Here is a 23,351-nt window from a genome sequence, read left to right on the forward strand (position 1 = left end):
CGCTCTCCGCTTCACGTCGGGCGATAGGCTGTGCCAATGTCCTTGTGCATCCTTTGCGCTATTTTCAAAATAACCTCTAATATTCAACTCCATCTGCAGCTATTGTATCACGGCAAATAGAATATCTGTTTAAAGGTTACATTTCCATGATTATACACAGGCTTGGTACTTTTTGCTTGGCACAGAACATTGAATTCTGTGATTTGCATCAACTTTGTCATGTAGTGTCCTTTCAGAGGTTATGGCATTTGTCCACTGTGGTATTCTATGACTCAATGTCCATTATATAAATCTAGAATGTTTGATATCTTTATAATATGCATTTTTCTATTTAATGTAAATTTGCAGGAACAGAAGAAAATGGATAACAGGAAGTTTGTCAAGCCCAGAGATAACAGATTCCGTCGCCCAAGGAAGTTCAATACAGGTTCCAAACAGAATCAACCCCAGAAAAAACAATGATTTAGAATAACAGTGTGTCTGTGGTATAGTTTTAGAAAGTCTTGTAGTTATATTTCTGCTTGATTCAGAGACAGTAGATCAATATTTTCTCATGAGGATTAAGGTTTTTGTGTTAATACAGTCTAAATGGTGACTATGCAGTCACTGAAATGCTTCAAGAATCTTTTATAAGCTGATGTTTTATGTTATTGAAAATTTACAGAATCATATGTGAAATGCAGGGATGATTAATCCTTTGAGCACCAAAGTCAATTTTGCCACCTGTAAAAATTTACCTCAGTCAATTTTTTTTCAGATATTTGCCAAAATTTTGATAAAAAACTGTAGCCAATGAAATTTGATGTCTGTTTGGTTCAAAAGTATCAAAAACATTTCAGAAAAAATCATAAAATTGGTAAAATGTTGCACTAAAATTTTGGTTGGAAAATACAGCACTCAAAGGGTTAAAGTCTATTGGACAGTTGACAGATATTAGCTTTCATATCCTTGATCCTAAACAACCCTTTTTTCATGCTGGGCCTATCACATGCAGGCATTCTGCGAAGTTGGTGAAAATCTAGATGAAGCTGAAACTATTTTCATGTACTTGATATATTTCAGACATAAAAATATCACATTCTTTTGCTCAGCATGGTAGTTTGAGCTCCAAAATAATCCACTTGATATGGATGGTGTGTATGTCATAGGTGTTATGTATATGTATGGACATCACTGAATTTCTCTAACTTGGCAAGATAGTGGGCTCTTGAATGCCAGCTTATTAGCATCCTGAAAATCAATGTAACTTCCACAGACTTTGAGAGACTAGTTTTTAGATAAATTCTCAGTACACTCTACCTGTTGAATAATTATTATTATCACATGCACAAGCCAAGTTTGTCGTCTCCGAACAAAAAATACGGGATTTATTCTCTGGTCGTTCTACGTCACGACAACCCGCGTCTATGTCATCAATTTTGGTGCGTCGGACCTTTTTTTTTGTCGATCTTCGGTGTGCTCGTAAATATGTAAACAAACAACATGGTGGCCGATGTTTCTCCCACGATCAAAAGTCATGTAATGAAATCGATATTTTCATAGACTACGACATTACTAATCCGTACAATGTAAACACAAGAGTGTACGCCTGTATATTCCGAAGGAATTACGTGAATAATTTGCGGAAACAACGAACTCGAAGCTGGTCGCGTATACCGTGGGTTCCGTACGCATAGCAAACAGGGTCAGGCGCGACGTCTACAGTGTTCGCGCCGTCGAGATTCAGTCGATATTTGTTCCCGAAAAACAGCGTATCTTCGTCTGTGATAAATTTCTAGGACTATGCTATCTTTGAAATAGAGTATAACTTTGTGGAAGGTAGCCTACATGTAGACCGAGAGCTGTCATTTGCTCCACACACGAACGAACGTGAGCGCAAATGCACACGACGGACGACTGGAAATGATTGACAACTTGTGCACGGCGTACTGATATTTATTCCTAAAGTAGTTCAAAAGTTTAAACGCGGAATCCTCATGGAAAACTTATTTTATTTTGCAAAAAATAACGAATTCTTGGCTTGTGCATGTGATAAGTATATTATTCCCTAATATTTTTCTTCATTCAGCTCGGAAAATACGAGTGACGTAATGACCGTGTCACCACTCGTCTTCGACTCGTGGTGATACGGTCATTACGTCACTCGTATTTTCCTTCCCTGAACGAAGAAAAATATTAGGGAATAATATCTAATTGTTCCATACATTGTCGTATACAGTAGTATTTTCTTGTTTATTTTATCAATCGAGACTTGTTAATTCACTTTTCTGAGCTACAAAAAATGGTGTAGTAGGATGTTAGAGTGTTTCTTTTTTCCCCGTCAGGTCTCTTTCTATCAGTTTTGTATATCACTGTCAGATCAAGTCAGTTATGCTGAATGTAGACCATATGTCCAATACAATTTTTACATACTAAACTAGTGGACGACCTCAAAAACATTCATTGAATGTTAATATCTCACCAAGGCACACCAAAACATTGTGATTCTCACTGACCTGACCCGATAGTAATTGTGCATACCACAGCAATGTGTATCAAAGGGATCTTTCAGGTGCCTACATTTTATGTCAAATAACCTTGATTGTTATAGAGTAAAAGATAGTGATTCCGTTGTCATTCATTGTTGTCATCTGGTCAAATTCATCTCAGAAATATTTTAGTAAAACAGAAGTCATGGTCATTCAGCATACAATATATACACAGAATATCCTGATTCTCATGTACACCATGTACTATTGATATCTGAAGTAATATTTATGTATTTCTTTTTAAACATTGAGAGCAATGACTGCTGCAGATAGCCTAGAGAGCACAATTAGGATGAACTTTTTTGAATACAATAATCTCTTACCTGCGATGTTTTTTACCATTTGTACTTGTGTTAACTGATGATTTTTTTCTTACATTCAATATAGAGCATTTGACTTTGTTTTTTATCCTTTTTGCGATTATTTTTCATTCATCTCGGTTTGATGTAAAAGTGTGGTTGAATGACTGTAACAAGATATTTTTTAGGAGGGAAGAGGGTTTGTACGAATGAAGACTTTGTATCCATGGGAATGTAAGTCTGTTCACAGCAAGGTCTGTAAATCATTGCCATATTTTAACTCAAACAACACAGCTTAATTACAATATTGACATAGATACGGCAGAATTTTATTTCAATGTGAGTCAAATATTTTGAATATATCTGAGCTGAATGGTCAAATTGAAAGTTACTGTTCAGCATTGGTCCATCAGTTTGTAGAAAGTATAGTTAATGATGTTATTTCTTACTTCACAATTGTTTCTGAGGATCAATTGTCACTGTTGTCACTTATCCCATTGCTTTGCTAATGCTTAAAGGGGCAGTTTTAACAGCTTTATCTCTGAGCAAATTTACCGACTGCACAAATTCCAAAGGAAAACAAAGGACTAAAATCACATAAACAGTCTATGTCAACAACCACTAATGTGAGAACCAGGGATTGGAGACTGCCCCTTTAAGTGCAATCCAGTGTAAATGTAGAATGGAGAAAAAGTGTCTATTAGCCACAGACATAGCCATAGACATCAGTTATGTCTACTTAAGGTAATATGCACCTCGAAAGTGAAAGACGTAAACTTTTGCTCTAACTTTCCTCAAGGAATCTTTCAATCATTCTCTTTCAAAATCAAGAATAAAAATAGGGGGTCACCGTGCAAATTTTGGTACTAGAGAAACAAATTGCCCAAGATTTACGGATATTAGAAATTCAAAATGGCCGCCATCCCTGTTTTACCTCTATAGCGAAAAATAAGAAAATTCGAATTTCAAAAAACTAAGCCGATGAAAAGTTTTCTTTCTCCAAGAGCTTTAAAATGAACCCCCACATGTGGTATAACAGAAGTGAACTGTAAAAGTTTGAGAGTCCGAATGTCTGTCCCCGAGGTGCGTTCTACCTTAAGAGACTTCACTATATTGCAACAATAGCAAAGTACTGTGTATATCAAGTTCATGTAAAGCAGAGGCTACAAAGTTGTTGAGTTCTGCAGTTGATAATTAAGCATTTCTTGATTACGGTAACAAATCAACTGCATTCTTACAAACACAACCACATAACACTGATAGTGATGCCAGCTTTGCTCAAGTGGTTGTAAACACACTTCTATCATCACTTCTTTGTCCAGATCTAATAATTATAATTGTCAAATTTGTGGGAATCTCTTCAATTTTCTATCAATAGGGACTGGGATATACAGGCAAGAAAAGTAATATGTAACTTTTTACAGCATTTTTTTGAGAAGTTTTGTGTTTTAGTAAGGTAAATAACCATTGTCAGTTATCCAAGTTATCCTACCAAATCAAATAAATGTTACCAATGTTAAACTATCTGTCTACTTGTCTTTGTTTCTAATAAACATCTGCCCTGTAATGGCTGTTGCAGCTCTGGCCAACTGTGGATAAGTGTTTGATCTACTCTGCCTTCAGATTAAAACAGACTGACTCTGACTGGCTTGATAATTATTTCATATTGTCTTATAATGTTGCAGACAGGGCTGGCATCTAGAAATTGTGTCATCTGCCTTTTCATACCCTGCATATCAGCTCCCTACAATTCACACGACAGCATGGTTGTAGTTTGGTGTTAAAGCAGTACTTGCCTCGAAATTAAAAGACTAAAACTTTTGCTGAAATGTCCCTTAACCCAACTTGCACCTACTCTCTTATCAAATCAAGAATAAAAATCAGAGGTGACTATGCACTGTGACAGTTTGCCACTTGAGGAACATAGTAAACATTTAGTGATGTTTGAAATTCAAATTGGCTACCTTCTCTGTCAATGCGGTCAAAAAATTAAAATATACGATTTTCACGACTGACAAAAAATGACTACAGCAACAAAAGAGAGAAAAGTAAGATACACACACATGCACACGTTTGTATGTAAATGTATATATCTGAAATAAATGTTTTAAGTGAGAATTAAATAATTTTCATTCAATTGCCTTAAATTAAACATGAATTTTCCTAATAGTGTGTGCTAGAACAGCCGTTTATTTACAAAGTCCTCTGTGTCCCTGAATGTGTTATTGTCCATGTTTATCTTACAAAGAAAACTATGTTTACAGTTTGTCAATGAAATTTCGTGTAACCCCCCCCTCCCCCCACTAAGCAATGAATACAGTTTGTGTAAGGGAGCATTCAGTCATTCAGGCCGGGTTGGGCCGGTAAAATCCAGGGGGGGTCACCTTAAATTTGAAAACTGCAAAGGGGGTCATGTATTTTTCAAACAGCCCAGAGGGGGGGTCACTTAATTTTCATAAGTATCCATCCTGTCAAAAAGCAGTTTCTGTGTTCAGAAATATTATGGGAGATAAAAATGATTTGCTGCATGATTTCATTCTCTGAAGTCATTTAACTGTAAATCTGAACAAAAGTATAATTAACTGTCACATGAACATCATGACTTGGCAACACTGAGGCTTTTCTTATTGTAAATCGAGCTCACTGTGGGCAATGAACAATGCTATTACTTACATATTAGCGATATAGCAAGTTTTCCAGGGAAATTATTTAAGTTACCTGTAGACTACTAGTAACATGAAAAGTGAAATTATACTTTTAGGTGAAATTCCAATATCATAATTGCTGTAAACATCTGAACTTTCAAATACTCTATTTGAATCAAGTACATTTGTACCAATTATCAAACACCTATAAAAGCACAAATTAATTTAGTCTAGCATTGTAAAAACATTATTCATAGTTTTCTCATAGACTCTAATGTATTGTGAATTAACATTTTGGTGAAATTCCAAAATCCAATTCCTTGCACACATATCCATTTGTAACCACCCTAGTCTAATCAAGTACATTAATATTAATAATCAAGAGTACATAAACACACAGATTTACCTATTTTCGTATTTGAAAAAAATTATTCATAGTTTCTTCATAGACTCCCATGTAGAGTGGATGGACATTTTCAAAATCAGATTTCTTGTACACATAATATGCACCTTTAACCATCATATTCTAATCAAGTACAATTATGTTAATTATTCAACATCTGTATATGCACAAGTATAGCAAGTTTTTCAGTGGAAAAAAATTATTCAAAATTTCATCATAGACTCCATATAGTTGCTGAACATTTTTGGTGAAATTCTAAAGTCAAATTTTTTGTCCACATACCAGTTGTAACAACCCTATTCAAATCAAGTACTTTTATGTCAATTATCAAATATCTATAAATGCATAGATATAGTTTTGTATTGATAAAGTATAACACAGTTTTCTCTTACACTACCATTTATAGTGAATCAACATTATCAACAGCTGATTATCAATTAAATCCAAATATCAAAATTTTGTACACACATTCTTGTGCAAAAATATTGCGATCCACCTGTAATTTCTGTCCAATTCCTTTGTGGGGTAATTTCAAAATTATAGCAAGTCAGAAGGGGAAATTTGAACATTAACACCTTATGAGTTTGTAAGGAGGTCATTTGAAAAAATCTGAGAATCTTGTTTTTGAGAATATATCCCCCTCCAGAGGTGTATGTGTGTGCAACTTTACACAAGTAATGTGGGAGGGGGGGGGGGGGGGGTCATGAAATTTTTGTCATCTTAAAAGGGGGGGGGTCATCAGTTTTTGGTGCAATGGGTAGGGGGGTTCACTTATTTTTACTGATGTGCAGAAAGAATTTGCCAGCCCACCCCCGGCCATAATAACTAAACGCTCCCTAAATCTACAGTTTGAGAAGTCTGCAGTCCGTGAAAAAGCGGTAGTTTGCCATCAGAAAACATCTCAAGGTCTTTCTCGGGTTTCTTCTCTGTCGCAGTGTCAGTTTGTTTCAGAATTCTGAACATATTACTATGCTTCTCGCATGGTGAGAAAAAGACGAAAACAACACCCAAAGATGGACAGTCATGTTGACTTCGACTGTTGTCATGGCACGAGCAGAAAACAAAAACAACGTTTGAGCAGTCAGTCTATTCAGTATTCAGATCGGTGCTTAAAAATACCCAGTGGAGCTTTATTGTGAAGGGCGGGAAAGGCATTGTGAGTAAACGCGTCTACAGCTCTGGTACAGCATGGATGTAATCTATTTTTTACATCCATGGGTACAGGAACTTGACATCAGTCGTTTACGACAAGGACGCAACCCGCAAACCAATAATTATTATCAATATCCCAGGCCTCGCGTATGGCAGTGCATTGTTGTAACTACTAGCACTGTTGTGGCCCTGTACTAGTCAAGTTCAACGCCTGCGGCATCATCAACGAAAAAGTCATCGTCAATCAGAAACACGGTTTGGTGGAGGCCTCGTCTATCAGTGACCCCCTCCTTTGGTCGTTGACCCTGCGTCACTTTTGCCCCTTTTGTGTTGTGAGTCACAACAAAGGCCCCTAACTTTCTGCTCCATTGTCATGTATGGTAAATGAGTTTACTGCTTAGACTTTGAAGACTAAGTCATAAAAAGTGTGAATTATGTCTGACTATCGTATTTTATTTATTTTTATCGAAAAAAGTTTACTTTCTAACGTTTGATACATCTCGAGAAAACACGCCGAGGAACTGCAAATTTGCAATATTTTACTAACTTAAGGAGACTGTAGTAAAAATGGCGACCTTCTGGACACAGTTGACACAAAATATTTTTCATGTCCCGTCAGAAACCGTGAGTAATCAATCTCTCATTTCAGTAAACTCGAGCAAAGGTTAGGTTTGTTGATGGGTATTATGTTGTGGCTTTCATTATACTGAACACATCACTTTTGAAAGTATTAGTAAGTATCCGAGAAGTACTGCGGGGTTATTGTAAGTCCGCTTTGTTCTGCGACCTCTGAGTTCGATGCCGTCATGACCACTATTCACACTTACAGATGTTCTCAAATCAATCGACGTACATGTATCATCAACAGTGTTTGATAAAGAGATGTTTTGTCGAGCTGATCATTCACTATGTGATTCGACCACCTGCAATAATCACGGATTAAACAGAGATAGTCATGATCATGTTTATTAGGAAACCACTGGCCTCTACAAGTTGGTCTGTTTCGCCCGCAACGTCATCGGCAACCAGCTTTGCAGTCAAAGCAACATTTTTCTGGCTCATTTTCGTCCCAGAGTGCAAGCCACCACATCCGAACCCAATCCAATGAAAAACAACGTGTCCTAAACTTAAGCATGAACCGTAAATCAAAATGATCTTCTATAAGTTTTGGAGATTTCGTGCAAAGTTTTATCTGAAACCCATTGACCAACACAGCGATGGTCTTGATTCAACGTCATGGCAAAAGCCTACACGATCAATGTCTTCGCTAGACAAGACAATTAGCAGTGATATAGTCCACGGCTTTCCCCAACACATGAGAATTTCATATTTAGTACAATGTCAGACGTGAGCTGAGCACAATCACTGAAGTTTTCTAGCCAAAGCATATAGTTTAATCAGTTCCGATTGAAATGGATGTTATTGACATTGGAGTGAACAGCAGAGTTGAAGCACTTTAGGAAGTGAAGTGGTGGCAAATGTAATTAAATATAAAAGAGGCTCCCCATCTTACCATCCAAAGTTTGTGTTGCGTTCGTATTTGTTTTGTTTTGGATATGTGTGAAATAGGATCCCTACATTACTACAACAACATGAAATTCATCAAAAACCTATAATCGCACAAACTAACAAACACCGAAATAATAGCGCTAGGTTAAGGCGTAAAATATATTCTGGCACCACAGAAAACAACTACTTCATGATTTCAACAAATACAGTTGGATAATCAGGGGTTTAATTAAGAACCGGCAGCTAGCGAAATTGACCAGTTACTCTCAGGATTTCACTGGCTTCTTTTTTGGAAAATTGGGACTCCTTCATCGCTAAAATATTTTTTACCTTCTTAAATAGTTTGGACAAGTATCACAAGCCGTGCTATCAAACTATTCAACGGGTTTTATGTGAAACAAAGTTTAGTAGACGAGCACTGTGATCGCCATGTAAATAACACGTTTAGCTTGTATTGCCTAAGTAAAAATCAGAATTGCAATGGACAATTCTATTGGCTACTGCAATCGCTGATACCTGTGTGGTGACCATTATATCCGCTAATGAAAATGCGTGTACTATACCTGTCGGCCTTCATAAGCTCAATTCAAAATGACCAAAACAGAGAGAAGCGATCGCGAGGTCAAGCTTCCCTGTACGATCTTGGGTTTTAAAGCGCACCAAGGAACAAGAGAAGAGTAATTACGTGGGTTTTAACTGTTTTCGAAGGTAATGGCCTGATTTTTTCTTACAAAAAATCTTCTTGATTTATTACAGTTTGAATTTGAGTAGGCCGACGTGCATTGCACTGCCATAGGCATCAATGTGTACGTACAGCTGGAGGTATGATATTTACTGCTTTTCAGTCTATCCACGCCAATAAGAAAAGCCCTGAGTGGTTTAAAATACGAGTAGACCTTCGACCTAGCTTCGAAAACGATTGTCAGGTTAAATCCATTATGTGAGCTTCTGAACGTACAAATTTTCATTTCCCATAGCAAGGTTCTTACTTTGTTTCTATTTGTGAAATATGGTTACCATAATCATTTTTACCTCCCAAATGGTATTTAATGTTCATCATTTACCTACTTTCATACCCAACATCAGGGTTCTTAATTTAAAGTGCAACATAGTACAATAATGAAAAGTTTATCGTTTTCTGTGTTTAAAATATCACAGTGTTTCATCCAGGATGGCATCAACAGGGGGATTTTCTCCCTGTACCAGAAAATATAGGGGGGATTTCACCAGTTCATGTGTTCTACTTGAATCTCTAAGGTGTGACTGGTGCCATTTCATGGGAATGGGGGCTGGTCCCCCTTGACAAACTACTTGGGGGTGCCAACATGTCAACAGAGGGGGAATCCCCATCCCCCTGTCTAGATGAGACACTGTATAATATCGTCTACAATATCAAATTTATATCATTACTAATAATGAATTATTATAGTTTACCTCCTAAAAGCAAATAGAGGTTCTTTACATACCAATTTTCATACCATACATAAAGGTACTTTGCTAAGCAATATTGTCAAATTATTCCTAGATTTTAGTTTTCTTTCTTCAAAATATATTCAACATTACCAATTTTTATCATTTTTAATTATGAATTATCATATTTAACCTCCCAGGAAAATGGTTTTTATGATATGAACACAAATTGTCCTGAAACACTGACTGCTGACAATACTCCTGAAAATACTATAATTTCAAGTGACTATGAGCTGTAAAAAGTGAATCTTTTAGCTGATTTTCCAGGGCTTCCGGCCTTTGGCCGGGACAGGGGACACCCCCCTCCAGCACCCTCCCCCAATGACCGCTTCACAGTCATGGCATGTAACTGGAAGCCGCCTACATTTTTATTTTAGCCCCCTACTTCAAAACTAAGTGAAACCCTGATAATGAAACTATGATACATCATGAGACACAAACAATCGCAACAACACCCAGTTAAAGAAAAATCAAACAGGACTCGCCAAACAACAGAAAACACAAAACTTGAAAGTTATCAGGAAGCTGCTAAACTGGCACTTCTAGAGATACCCTTTCATGAAAGGAAAGAAAACATATCACGTGCCCCCAAAATTGGGATAAACAAACTTGCAAACAATAGACAAATTACCATAAAACCCTTCGACAGGCTTTGTCATTGTCAACACAGAAGATTACGTACATGAATGCAAAAGACAGTTACGCAACACTCAATATTATACAAAACTATAAACAGCGACGACACTGACTAAAAAAAGTTGCATTGTTCATAAGCAAACTACTCGACAGAGAATACAAAAACAACGAAATCACTTAAATAACAGTGGAAATAGACTACAGTATCCGAAATACGCTAACAAACCGTACAGTAACACGAAAAGAAACAACGAACATACCCATTTTCAGCACAACATACAGCCCACATGTTGAAATGAAAGATCTCAAGGGAAGTCTTTTGAAACACTGGGCAGAGCTGAAGAAAGAAACAACTCTGAGGAATCTATTCCCAGAATCACAAATCATTGCTCACAAGAGAAACGAAAATTTAAAAGACACATAAGTCAAAACGAAATTTACAGAAGTAAAGAAACATAAAACAAACAAACTAAATCGCCAAACGGATTTACAACATGATCCAAACTTTGATATAGTTGCTTCGCTACTTGAAGAGCAAGAACACTAAATACAGACAAAAATCACAAACACAAACTGAGGAAAGAATCTACACTGTGAGTGATGAGAAACCACACTTGAGTTTCGGAATGCTAGTGTCAAATGGCCACTCTATCAACTTTTGTAACACCATAGGTCAGGCTGCGTCTCGGCATAAGCTTTCCCCACACAAACAAATCATTATCGTATACAATAATGTACACTTCCAAACACAAATCCGAAATGAAACAAACACTCTTGTAACACAAACAATCGTAGTATTTTTGCAGGGTGTTTTATTTCCTCATGAGCAAAAAAAAAGTTGACGTGGTGGGTCTTAATCGGCACACGCGAGGATGAGAAACAAACTTTTTATTTTTTTTGGCCTTACCAAACATTTGCATGTTGGAATAGAAAAGATTAATTGATGTTGTAATTCCATTTTTCACACATTGAGTCTTTTCATTATTATTCTAAATCATCTCTGACATTAACCAATGAAATCTCTTGTCAGACCAACTACCACATTGAATGATGTGCAAAGTATAATAAGTAGGTAATAATATCTTTTAGTAATTCAGCATGTTAGGCATTTGATATGAAACGTACCTATAACAGTACATGTTTTTGATTTTCTTTCAGGTGACTGATAATGAATCCATAGCTGCATGCAAGGTACAAGCATTCTAGAACTGGTGTTGTCATTATCCTCATATCACCAACGATGTCTGTCAGGAAAAAATCAGACAAAAGAAAGAATTCCAAAAGACAGCGTGGCGCAGACCTTTCAGCCTCAAACAGTGATGAAAAAAGTCCAGTATTACTCATGTCACCGCCACAAATGCCAGCAGACTTGGAGAATTACAGCCACCTCACAAGTATACTTCAGATCTTAAGACACTGTGAACATTTCCAGAAACTCATTCAGACATGTCATATACACAACAGCCATGTCATTGCATGTAAGAGAGATCATTGTATCCTGTGCAGTGTGCTCAAGTTCATGACCATCTCCAAAGAGCATCAACCATCCCTCTTTGATTTGACTGTTCTGTCAGTGAAGGCAAAATGGCTGGCCCTTCATGGGAGATGCAAGACGGGAAGACATCAGTATGATCCAGTGTACTTCTACACACATATATTGGATTTGTTGAAGGAAGTGTGTGATCCTGACATATTTGATGAGGTGTTCTCCCTGCATCCACAAGACATTTGTGAACACCAAGACATTGAACTTGACACTCACAATGTCACACAAGTGCCATTTCCACTGCCGCCAAGATCAACATTAGAACAAGTATTTCAAGAGAAAGTGTCTGCTTCTAATTTAATCTGCAGGAAAATAATCCAGGAGTTTTACCAAAAACCCTCACTGTTTGTTTTGATATTTTCAAAGGGAAGACAAAAAGATTCTGTGGGCACAAAGCTGAAGTGCCATATGCGTTGAAGCTTAGAGTATCAAAGCAAGAAGACGCACAGACATATAACTACAGACTCTTTGCAGCGATTTCACATGATGGGGCTGAGATAGAAGAAGGCTGCAACACTGTGCATGTATATGTGCGCCAAGAGGATGGAAAAAAAGGAAAGTGGTATTTGATTAATGATACTGTGATGGTTAAACCATACATGTCTTTCAATTGTGTTCATGCATATCTGCTGTTTTATGAACAAATTGAATGTGATATTACTGGCCCTGAAATAGAAACAGCAAAAGTCAGCTCACTTACCAAACTGAAGGAGAAGATAAACAGTGAAACCACAGCGTCTGATGCACTCGGAAGACTTGCATCTCTTGTGAGATCAGAAACAGTTACGTCAAAGACTGGTGAGACAAGTGTTACTCTCAGAGAGAATGAAAGCAATCATGTGAATGACACTGAAAGTATGGATGTTGTCGGTGAAGCCAATAAACAACTGGCTGCGCTTGCTTCCCTTGTAAGAAAGAAAAATACGGATGATGAGGAAACCAAGGCAGGAGACACCAGTGAAATTTCCAACACTACAAGGTCATCTGGGGTGAGAAAAACTGTTATTGAATCAGAGTCACAAGGACATGAAATAACTGAGAGAATTTCAGAAGTAACAAGCAAAGCAAATTGTAGTCCTAGCCCTGTGATTCATGAAGCTGCTGGCACACTGGTTGAAAACCTCTCTCAATTGAATTCTGAAAAGGATGAACCACATGTCACTGGAGGACCTTTAATAAAGGAAGGAATACTGGAGAAAACTGTACAGACAAAACCCATGTCAACTGTATTCCACAGTTCCATGCTAAGTGGTGGTGACAGTCCAGAATATTTAGATGAGAACAGAGACATTGTTGGAGAGGCCAATCAACAACTTGCTGCCATCGTACGATTGGTGAAAGAAAGCCAAGGAAATGGACATTATGGACACATGTCAATAGACAATGACAGTGACTTGGATAATGATAGTCCACTCAGCCCTGACAGCAGATCTGGGACCGTGTCTTCAGCAAGACATGTCTCTCAGAACAAGAAAACAAAGAATGACCACAGACCACATCTTACAAGTCAACAACAAGGTCAAGATTTTCTGAGAAGTCTTTCGTTCAAAGACATGCTGTTGGATACTCACATGGAAGGAGAGAGTTCAACACGTTTGGATGGAAACACAGATATTGTTGGAGAAGCCAATAAACAGCTTGCCGCCATTGTTAGATTGGTTCAGGATGGTAATGACTTGCCAGGACATGAGAGTCAGTCCCGCTCCGATGGAGAATCCAGGAATGTATCTTCAGCAAGACATGACTCTCACAACAAGACACCATCTTCTTTGAGGGACAGTGAGAATAAGACTAGAGCCAGCTCACAGGAAAGACACAAACACAGTCAAAATGTTGGAAGACTTTTACTCAAGGACTTACTGTTAGGGAAAAGGATTGATGTCGGCAGTTCAGCGAGCTTTGATAAGAACAGAGATACTGTAGCCAAGACTGAACAGCCAGCTGGATGTGTCAGTCAAGATGAAATAAAGAACAGCTCACATGTAACATCACACTCTATATCTGAAGACTCGGTGACTGAAAATGGAGACAAAAATACCACTGTTAGGTCAGATGAAACCTTTGAAAACCAAATGTTCGGTGTACATTGGAAAAGTCTGTCACTGAAGGATTTGCTGTGTAAAGGACACCAACAAACTCCAAGTCAGACAACTAGAGAGACATCGGCCAATGAGACACTACAACAATTTGCAGCCTTAGCAAAAGTAACGTCTGCCGCATCAGGAAAGAGTATACATTGCCCTGCAATGGGAGGGTTGACTGATAGTATACCCAGCACTCCAACATCACAGACAGCTGAAAGTATCAGCAATGTCATCAATGCATTTGGTGAATACACCAAAGTCAGTGATGATGTGAAACAGAAAGACTTCAACCAAGAGAGCAGTGATAAAACTTTGGCTGCTGTCAAAAAAATGACTCATGCTGTGAAAAAGTCCAAAAATGACACTCAGTCTCCAAAACATCCGGAATATCGCTGCAAGGGAAATACATCATCGCTTGAGAGAGACAGTATTGAGACTCCAGCATGCACTCAGAATGGTGCTGCAAAAGATAATATTTTCTCTGCCAGTTTGCAGATGTTGCAGATTGCAAAACTAGGGTCTCAGACACAGCCATCTTCAGTGATAGCCAGCAATTGTACCTCACCAGCAGCTAACAACATCAATTTACAAGTAGATAACACGTCCATGCCATTAGTGGAAACCACTTCTGAAAGCATATCGGAGAGCTTCCAACTTACGATTCCAGATGATCTCCAAAGATGTATTCCTGGAAACTCCAGTGAAGATGTTGGCTGCTATGATAGTCTGAGTTCAGGTGGTGACAGACAGCCTGACAGCTATCATGTCAATTTTAATGCGTATGGGAAAGAGTCTGTAACTGCAGACAATGTAGGTCCAAATCAGCTGAAACTTCCTGTGAAGAGCGCCCTCACAGGTGAGTTCTCACTGCCAGCTTCATATGGTGAAATCAAGATATCAAATGTGAAGAGTCTGAGGGATAGTTTGTCCTGTGAGACAAACACTTCTAATAGACAGCATGTATCAAATAATACAACAATTTGTGACACTTCTGATAAGTTACCATCAATCAAGACTGAAAGAGATAACAGTGAATCAATGCTGTCTAATTATTCTTCCCCGTCCAGTTCTCTCACTAATGATTTCTCTGACCAGAGTAACAAAGTAAAGCAGAACTCTGTGAGTATATCTTCTGCCAGTCATCTAAGTGAAAAGGAACAAACACATAATGGGAGTAGGTTAGTGTACAACCAAAGACAAGTGTCAATACCAAATCCAGCCAACAGTGCATCAGGTCCTCAGGAAGCAGAAGTAATGGATAAAAGAAAGGAGGTACAAATCCTAGGAATTGATAGTTACCCCAATGCCAGCTTTGTAAATGCTGTATTGCAAGTGTTCAGACACTGTCCACCACTCTCAGACTATGTAATCCTTCTCAAAGAGAAACACAAAAGCTGTCAGAACTCACCGTGTATGTTGTGTCAACTCTATGATGTTGTCAATGCCGATTCTTTCAAATCACTGTCAAAATCTGCAGGTGCCCTTTTCAACAGCCTCAAGTCATCATCCACTCTTTTGAAATCCTCCATTGTAGACCTACTTGAAAATACTTATACAACCATTGTGCAATCTATTAGCAGTGAGATTGGTTCTTGTGGAGTTTGTGTTATGCGGGTAAAAAGGAAAACTTTCTGTAAGTCATACCAACACTTTGAAGAAAGTGATGATGAGATGTTCTGTATTCCACTGTCCACTGATGACTCTCAGTGCCTTCAAGATTCCTTGGATAAGTTCTTCACAAATCGTGATGTGAAAAGTCTGTGCAAACAGTGTCCTAGATCCAGAGCCAAGCGTTTTGTGTCAGTGTTAGAAGCACCAAAGTGTCTTGCAGTGTCAGTCAATAACAGTGATGGCATCACAGAACGACCAATACCAGCACAGGATTGTGTGTATTTGAAAGGGGAACAAAGTTTGATCCATTATGACCTCCGAGTTGTCATAGCAACATCTGATTATCACCACAATGCATACATTCGAGGTTCAAGCAGCTGGATGAAAGTTGATGATGGTAATGTTACTAAAATGTCATTTCAGCATTTCCAGGATGTCAATTGGACAACAAGTATGTTGTTCTATGTAAGGAACGAGGAGGAAACATATCGGGGAAAAAGGATCTCACAGAGTCAGGGAGTTGGACATGAGTTGAAGAAAATAAAAACAGAGCCTGCTGATTAAATATAACAACGGTGTTGTTCGGTTGGCAGGGTGTATGTACCAAAGTTGGACTATTCCATTCATAAAGAGGGGTGAAAGGGTGAGGATTGTAATTTGGAAGCAAGCAAAAGAGTTTTCACTGAAGGAGAAAATTGGTAATTTGTTCTTTACACAAATTACAGCACTTGGTCCTGATAGACTGGTAGATATTTATTTTTACAAGAGAACAAACACTATGTTAGCATAAAGTTATTGAAAATTGAATGACTAGCAATATAGTCCCCAGCTAGTGTATGATTAAGTGCTTCACACACATTGTCAGTACAGCTGAGCTGATGAAGATGTATTTCGGATATTAAGATCATAATTATTGTAGTTCTTGTGAAATAATCTCATCAAAACCATGGTATACTCCTCAATACTATATTGTAGTTATAATCAGTGTTGATTCAAAGTTATGTCAGGTTTACAGATACCATTTAGAGCTAAGTATGTGTATTTCAGGTAGTCCTCTTCAGGCAAAGTTAAAACAATATAGATTTTATGATTGACATGTATTTTCTAGATTTTGTGTATATTTGTCAAGAGTTTATCATGAAATATTATGAAAGAATTATCAGATCTTAGAGTATAATAACCCTTTCACTGCTGAATTTTTCTAAAAATGAATTTATTTCAGAACATTATCAAAATTCTCCAAAACATTACTAATTTTCAGGGTTTTTTGCCGTCAAAACTTTTATTTTTATACTGAAATTCAGTATTCCTGCAATCCTACTATCTCCACCACCAGTTTTGAATGTTTACTGTTTAGGATGTGATTTCCTCAAAACTGATTATCTACATGATAAACATCAGAAATAAAATGCATTTCCTGCAGCACAATAATAGTTGACTTTTTAAACAGTTACAGCCTTTATTGACATCACTGCTAAAGTGTAATCTTTGCTGTGAGCCAGATCAAATGGTCTGGTAGTATTTTAATGCCATTTATCATTTATAGGACTTATTGTTGATAGTTGTGATGGTTTCTTTCAAACACATCACAAAGCTGACTGCCCTCACCCTATTCACTGTACAACAAGTGGTTATAAATTTGGATAAAATGTTCTTCCGTCATTCAAGAATATTTGATAGAGGGTTGGGATAATAAGTCTAGTTTTAAAATTACTGGTTTTGCATCCAATTAATTTTGAAAGATGTGAGTGTAGTTAACCCTTTTAGGGTTAAATTGTGTTTACAGAAAATTGAACTTAAATCCATTTGCCTTCATTCAACAGTTTTTTCCCACAAAAAAAATTTTTTAAAACACTGTAACACACTGTAAGAAAATACATGTATGTACTTTTCTTAACAAAACATACCTGTACCAGTACAAAGTCCTCAGTAACCTTCAAGCAACATTTTGATGTTCTACTGTTGGCTTTTAATAGATCTGTCTTCTAAAAGTCCACTGTTCTGATGACAAACAGATTTCTTTCTTGATTCCTGCTACTGCACCTTCGTATACCATATATCAACTGCCCAATTCTTGATACAAGTAGCTTCGGAAAGTTCCTGCTTTTGTAACTTTGCTTCCAAAATTTGCTACAGATTGTTTCATCATTTTCTTTTCACAATGACTATTTCTCTGTGTTAATCCATATTTTCAGGAGCAAACAATTTATATTTTGAGAGAGATACACCCTGGCCACTTTTAGTGCTGATCAAGGCTACCTGATACAGACAGAAATTCTGCTTGTATAAAGGCAAAACTAGCTCTGTCTGGGGTTGTAAATGAGAATTTACGATTAGCACCCTGTGTTTAAGATTGAGATACAATTTAACATTACCAAGCACTGGTTCATGTAAAAGTCTTGTTTATTTCAATTTGCTCAGACATACTGTCTGTATGGGACATACAATTTTACTTGATGCTATAGCAGTGAGCTCATAACAGTGTGTTGTCTCAATAAACTAATTATCAAGTAGAGGCTTTCCTGAATGGAAGTGGTATCTTGTGTCTCAAGTTGTAACACATTGTAACAGTTGTTAGCTCTCACTTACAACCCTTGGCAGGGTCTGTTTTGTCTTTATACAAGCAGAATTTCTGTCTGTATAAAATAGGCTTGATCAAAACTAAAGTGGCCACGGGTGTACATCACCTCATGTTCAGTGGCTGATCTCTGACTGCCACTAACAAGTGTTACGGCACAAAATATAATTCATGGTGTAATTTGTGATAGAACATTGACCACAGAGAAAGTTTTGCAAGAAAAGTTTGTTTCTCCTGAAACCTCCAAAATGTGTGTGTGTCACAGATTGCATAGATATAAAACAAGATGTATTCACTTTGGCTCTGTCCACAATAATATCAAAATAACCAAACTGTCAGCCATTTTACGACACAGGTCGTAAAAAGATGTATTCTTGTTTCTCACAGACAGTGCAGTGAAAGGAACCATTCTATGCATGTACTGTTTTTAAGTGATTACAATGGGATGAATATAAGGAAGCAAAGAACAGCTTGACATGTACAAAGTTATACAAAATGAAAGCTTACTGATTTGTAGTTCATTTGTAAAGATGATTCATATTTATTTTTCAATAAATCTGCATTTCCTATCAGACAATGCAAGCTAATGATCAATTATTTACCAACAAAGTTTGAAACACTACTACCTCAATATGGCATATTTACAATCAATGTTGTGTGCCATAAAACAAACACTAGTTGTATTACTGTTGTGTATCTTTGTCTCACGTATCAACCTATCAGTGTATTTCTTCTGATTAACGCTATGAATAATGTCTTTGTAACAGTCAAACTTGGTTTGTAAGCATGTAGATTATCAATGGTCTGTAGCAGCTGAAGAATTGGGCAAACTTCACTCCTTATACCAGATTCACCTATGACCTGTCACTTTTGGCTACTGTACATTCATACTACAGAAATAAAGGGTGACACACCGACCATTAATGCCAATTTATGGGCAAGGGTGAGGCTGCCAAGCCCGTTAATTTTGACTTTTCTCTCACCCTTGCCCATAAATAAATGTTAATGGTTAGGAAGGAGTCTTTTATTTCCATTGTATTATCAACTAACCCAAGAAAACTCTCAAAATTTACGAAAATTTCCAATGCAAAAGACAACGGGGCCCCAGAACTGAGCAATACACGACACACTGTTACATGCGCTGTAAAAATTTTGCTAATTAGGAAATTCTTTTGGAAAAAAGTGTCTAAACTTGGCCCACTAGTGCTTCATTTTCATTTGTGATTGATTATGATCTTTGTACAGATCACAATTTAATTTAAGCTGTAAAGTAAGAATACTTTAGGCATGTAAACAATTCATTACTGTGTATTTTTGGTCAGTCACAAGGTTCAGCTTGACCAAATAAAATGCAACGGACAGGATGTGTATGATGAGCAGAAAATGGTTTATTGTCAAGATGTGTGCTGTCATGACAGCTGTAGAGAGTGTCTGTCTTGTTCCATAAAAGAGTACTCGGATATATGTAGAAAACTGCAAGCAGTGTGTGATGTGAAACTTGCAATGTGTCCTGTCATCAAATACTGCCTTTGGCAGTATGGCTTGTAGATATGGTAAAATGACAAACTTTTATAATAACCTTAGCATTGATTAGCAGATAATCTACATGTTTAAAAACCAATGTACAATGCACTGGGACACTGTTAACATGCTTTTATGCTTTGTTCTTATTCAGATTTGGATGGTAGAAGTTTATTTAATCAGTAAAATTCATGTTGATTAATAAATTCAGGCTTAGCATAATCATTTCATAATGTTGTTATTGATTTTGACATTGTCATTGATGTATGCTCCATAGTCAACCATAATACAAACTCACCATTCAAATACACTGAGTCTACCTTCAGATATACCGTCCCACCATACAATGTAGAGCATGTATACTCAAATTTAAACATTTTAAAAAAATATGTCCCTTGTCTCTTGAACCGTTATTTTAAGTTTGTCATGTAATATTTTACAATATCAGTTCCTTGTGGCTACAATGTATAATCTGTATTGTACCTGTCATTAGCCTGAATCAATATTTTGAAGTAAAAGCTTGATTATTCTTGTAAATACTGTGCCTGTCTATTTATTCACTATAACCCTTAAGCTATTGATTCCTCACTATGGCAAAGAGAATTAAAGTTATACAGTCACCTGTAATCTAAATATGCCCATATATGGTCAAAGGGGCGTTCCTTGGTATTCAAAATGTCCATGTGAGGGCACTGTTTTTAAAAAAGCGCCCCCCTTGCCTAAAATCTGTGATTGGTTAGATTTTCTCTTTCCATGGTAACTGTGGCAAAATAGGAACAGGTGACAGTATACCTTCAAGGGTTGGGTTCAAAAAAGGACCAGTGGAACAAGAAGTTGTGCAGACTTTGTAAATTTATTTTTTATCATCAAGGATAAAAACACTGAATGAACAAAATCACACAGTACATCTTCAATAAAAGAAAAAAAAAAATTTTCGGTAAACGATTTTATTTGTAATTATTAAAATTTTTTTTTAACACATTTTCTGTCTAATGCTTCTTTTTCCTACGCACAAATATTGAAATTTTGTGCTGCGAGCGGGCTACCCAACCCTTCCTTCATGCCAAACAGTGAAACAATCTGAAGGCAGGGAGGTAGGATTTGACCAATGCTCTGACCAGCAATAGGGTGTTTACTCACCCTTTAAAAAAGCCAAATAAAGAGAAATTTCAACACCATAAACTGTTGATAACAAAAGATAATCAATATTCATAATATCAAATGCAAATTCAAAATGTCGAAATTCCAAAAAAATATCTCCTGAGTTTATCCATGGCACTCCTTGTATTTTATTTTGGTCCAGGAATTGGGGTCAGAGGTTACCAGCACGTGACCCACCGCTGGGGAAGGTCTTTACCACCTTGCCCTTATATTTCTCCAATCACCATTTATCACGTTAATGTTCATCAGATTCCAATGATGTCACGATTAGGCTAACCTGTTGATGTAAAATAAAAATGCAAATTTATGGGGTCAGAGGTTACCAGCACGTGACCCACCGCTGGGGAAGGTCTTTACCACCTTGCCCTTATATTTCTCCAATCACCATTTATCACGTTAATGTTCATCAGATTCCAATGATGTCATAATTAGGCTAACCTGTTGATGTAAAATAAAAATGCAAATTTATGGGGTCAGAGGTTACCAGCACTTGACCCACCGTTGGGGTAGGCCTTTACCACCTTACCCTTTTATGTCTCCATGGACCACTTATCATGGTAATATTTATTATCATTTTAAATGATGTCATAATTTCCTATTTGTGTATAAAATATAATATGCAATTTTATGGGGTCAGAGGTTACCAGCACTTGACCCACCGATGGGGTAGGTCTTTACCACCATACCCTAACATAATAAAATCATGTTTGCCCTGGTGAGCATATTTGCTTTCTTTCTTTTTGTCAGATTCTCCAAATTCTCTGTTTACAGTTTCAGAATAAAGTCTCCTTTGACAAAATGCTTCTTATTTGATATTCATCAAAATAATCTTTCCCAGTCACAACATCACCTTTGATACACATCAACATCGAGGCATCCTCCAATTTACAGGCATTATTTATAGGCATTATCATACACATGATACATGCATGTCAACAAATCCTGTCAGGTACAACAATTCTTCTGTACCAGTCAGCATATTTGTGCCACATGGATGATCTTGTTACTCCACAATGTGAATTCATTCAAACTTCTTAACTCCATATATACCCACGCTGAACAGCTCAATACATTGAACGATTGGTTAGATCTGAGCTACCTCCATTTCTTCTTTGCAGATCTTTGGTTTGTCACCACATATTCCCTCCATAACAGCACAATCTTATACTTCAATATCACTGATTGGTGACACCACTCTTCAACTTCCATGTTCTAACCATGTGTGACATCTCAGTTGCATGATGAAAGAGAGAAATGTGGAACAATTGTGCGATAAAAGGGCCCTCAATATTAATTTTATTTGTGGTAAATGATTGAAAGGTGCTTGACAGTTCATTAAGCATAAGAAATTAAAAACTTTCTGGTGAAAACTACTTAGATTAAGGGTTTAAGGTGCTGTTAAAACGTTCCCTGCTTCAGCAAAACTGGTAATTTTCTCTCTTTATATATTGATGAATTTTTTCATCCAGTCATCAGATTCAAACTTCAGTATGAATAACTACCCTTCATTTTCCATTTTGATAGAATTTTATTCTTCAGCAAGAAGAGAAAATTTAGCTCTCCCCTAGAAATGGTCAGTCCCATTGGCAAGATTCTTAAAGAAGTTAGATTTACCAAGATCTGCCTTGATTTTAAAAATGGTGTAAGTTTAGGAAACTGTCAAATTTGCATAGCTTTTCAAAAATAAACAATTTGGACAATTTTATAAATTAAAATTTCACAAAGTGGTGTTCCTAAAAAGGAAAATAGCTGCAAATATTCACAAAGGGAATCTTACTGAAAAATATGCTTGTAAAAATAAAGCTGGACTACTTTGGGTGAGAGAAGTGTTGACAGGACATTGGGGAAATAATTTACTTTATGCTTTCTTTCAGTCAGAAATCATTTCACTAAGAGTCGGTTTAACACATTATCTATCTCACAAACTATGCATATGTGTGTCCATGTCTGTCAGCGTGATTCATTAAACTACAATCAAAAGAAATAGCACAAATACTGACACTGAATGTCACCAATATGATTACAAAATTCATATCATAAATATTTTCTGTGGTAATTCTTCATTTTTTTGCCAAATATAGTTTCTGAAAACTCATTTTTTACCACCAACAACTGTACACTTTTTATGTCACCTTAACATGTGCAGACAAACTAAAATTCTGAACCAGTTGCAACCTTTGGAAAGTTTTGCAATTAGATTCTAGAATC

General features: G+C 36.9%; 2 protein-coding genes across 3 annotated transcripts in view; both read left to right on the forward strand.

The window, feature by feature from the left end:
* The window catches only part of LOC139151076 (uncharacterized), a 36,481-nt gene extending 32,133 nt beyond the window's left edge, over positions 1-4,348 (forward strand). The window contains exons 15-17 of the mRNA XM_070723611.1: positions 349-1,301; positions 2,180-3,571; positions 3,891-4,348. Of these exons, the coding sequence (XP_070579712.1) occupies positions 349-462 (114 nt within the window). The 3' untranslated portion in view covers positions 463-1,301; positions 2,180-3,571; positions 3,891-4,348. The remainder of the gene's footprint in view (positions 1-348; positions 1,302-2,179; positions 3,572-3,890) is intronic.
* Positions 4,349-7,583: 3,235 nt separating this feature from the next.
* On the forward strand, positions 7,584-20,519 carry LOC139151082 (serine-rich adhesin for platelets-like). 2 transcript variants are annotated; one of them, XM_070723629.1, is made up of 3 exons: positions 7,588-7,651; positions 9,293-9,358; positions 11,801-20,519. In XM_070723629.1, exon 3 carries the CDS (start codon positions 12,773-12,775, stop codon positions 16,445-16,447), a length of 3,675 nt encoding a protein of 1,224 aa, XP_070579730.1. In that variant the 5' UTR covers positions 7,588-7,651; positions 9,293-9,358; positions 11,801-12,772; the 3' UTR covers positions 16,448-20,519. The 2 variants fall into 2 exon arrangements, with proteins under 2 accessions (XP_070579725.1, XP_070579730.1); XM_070723624.1 differs by lacking the exon at positions 9,293-9,358 and having other exon boundaries at positions 7,584-7,651.
* Positions 20,520-23,351: the final 2,832 nt, after the last annotated feature.

The sequence above is a fragment of the Ptychodera flava genome, chromosome 2 (assembly GCF_041260155.1).
Source record: "Ptychodera flava strain L36383 chromosome 2, AS_Pfla_20210202, whole genome shotgun sequence".
NCBI classification, from domain to species: domain Eukaryota; kingdom Metazoa; phylum Hemichordata; class Enteropneusta; family Ptychoderidae; genus Ptychodera; species Ptychodera flava.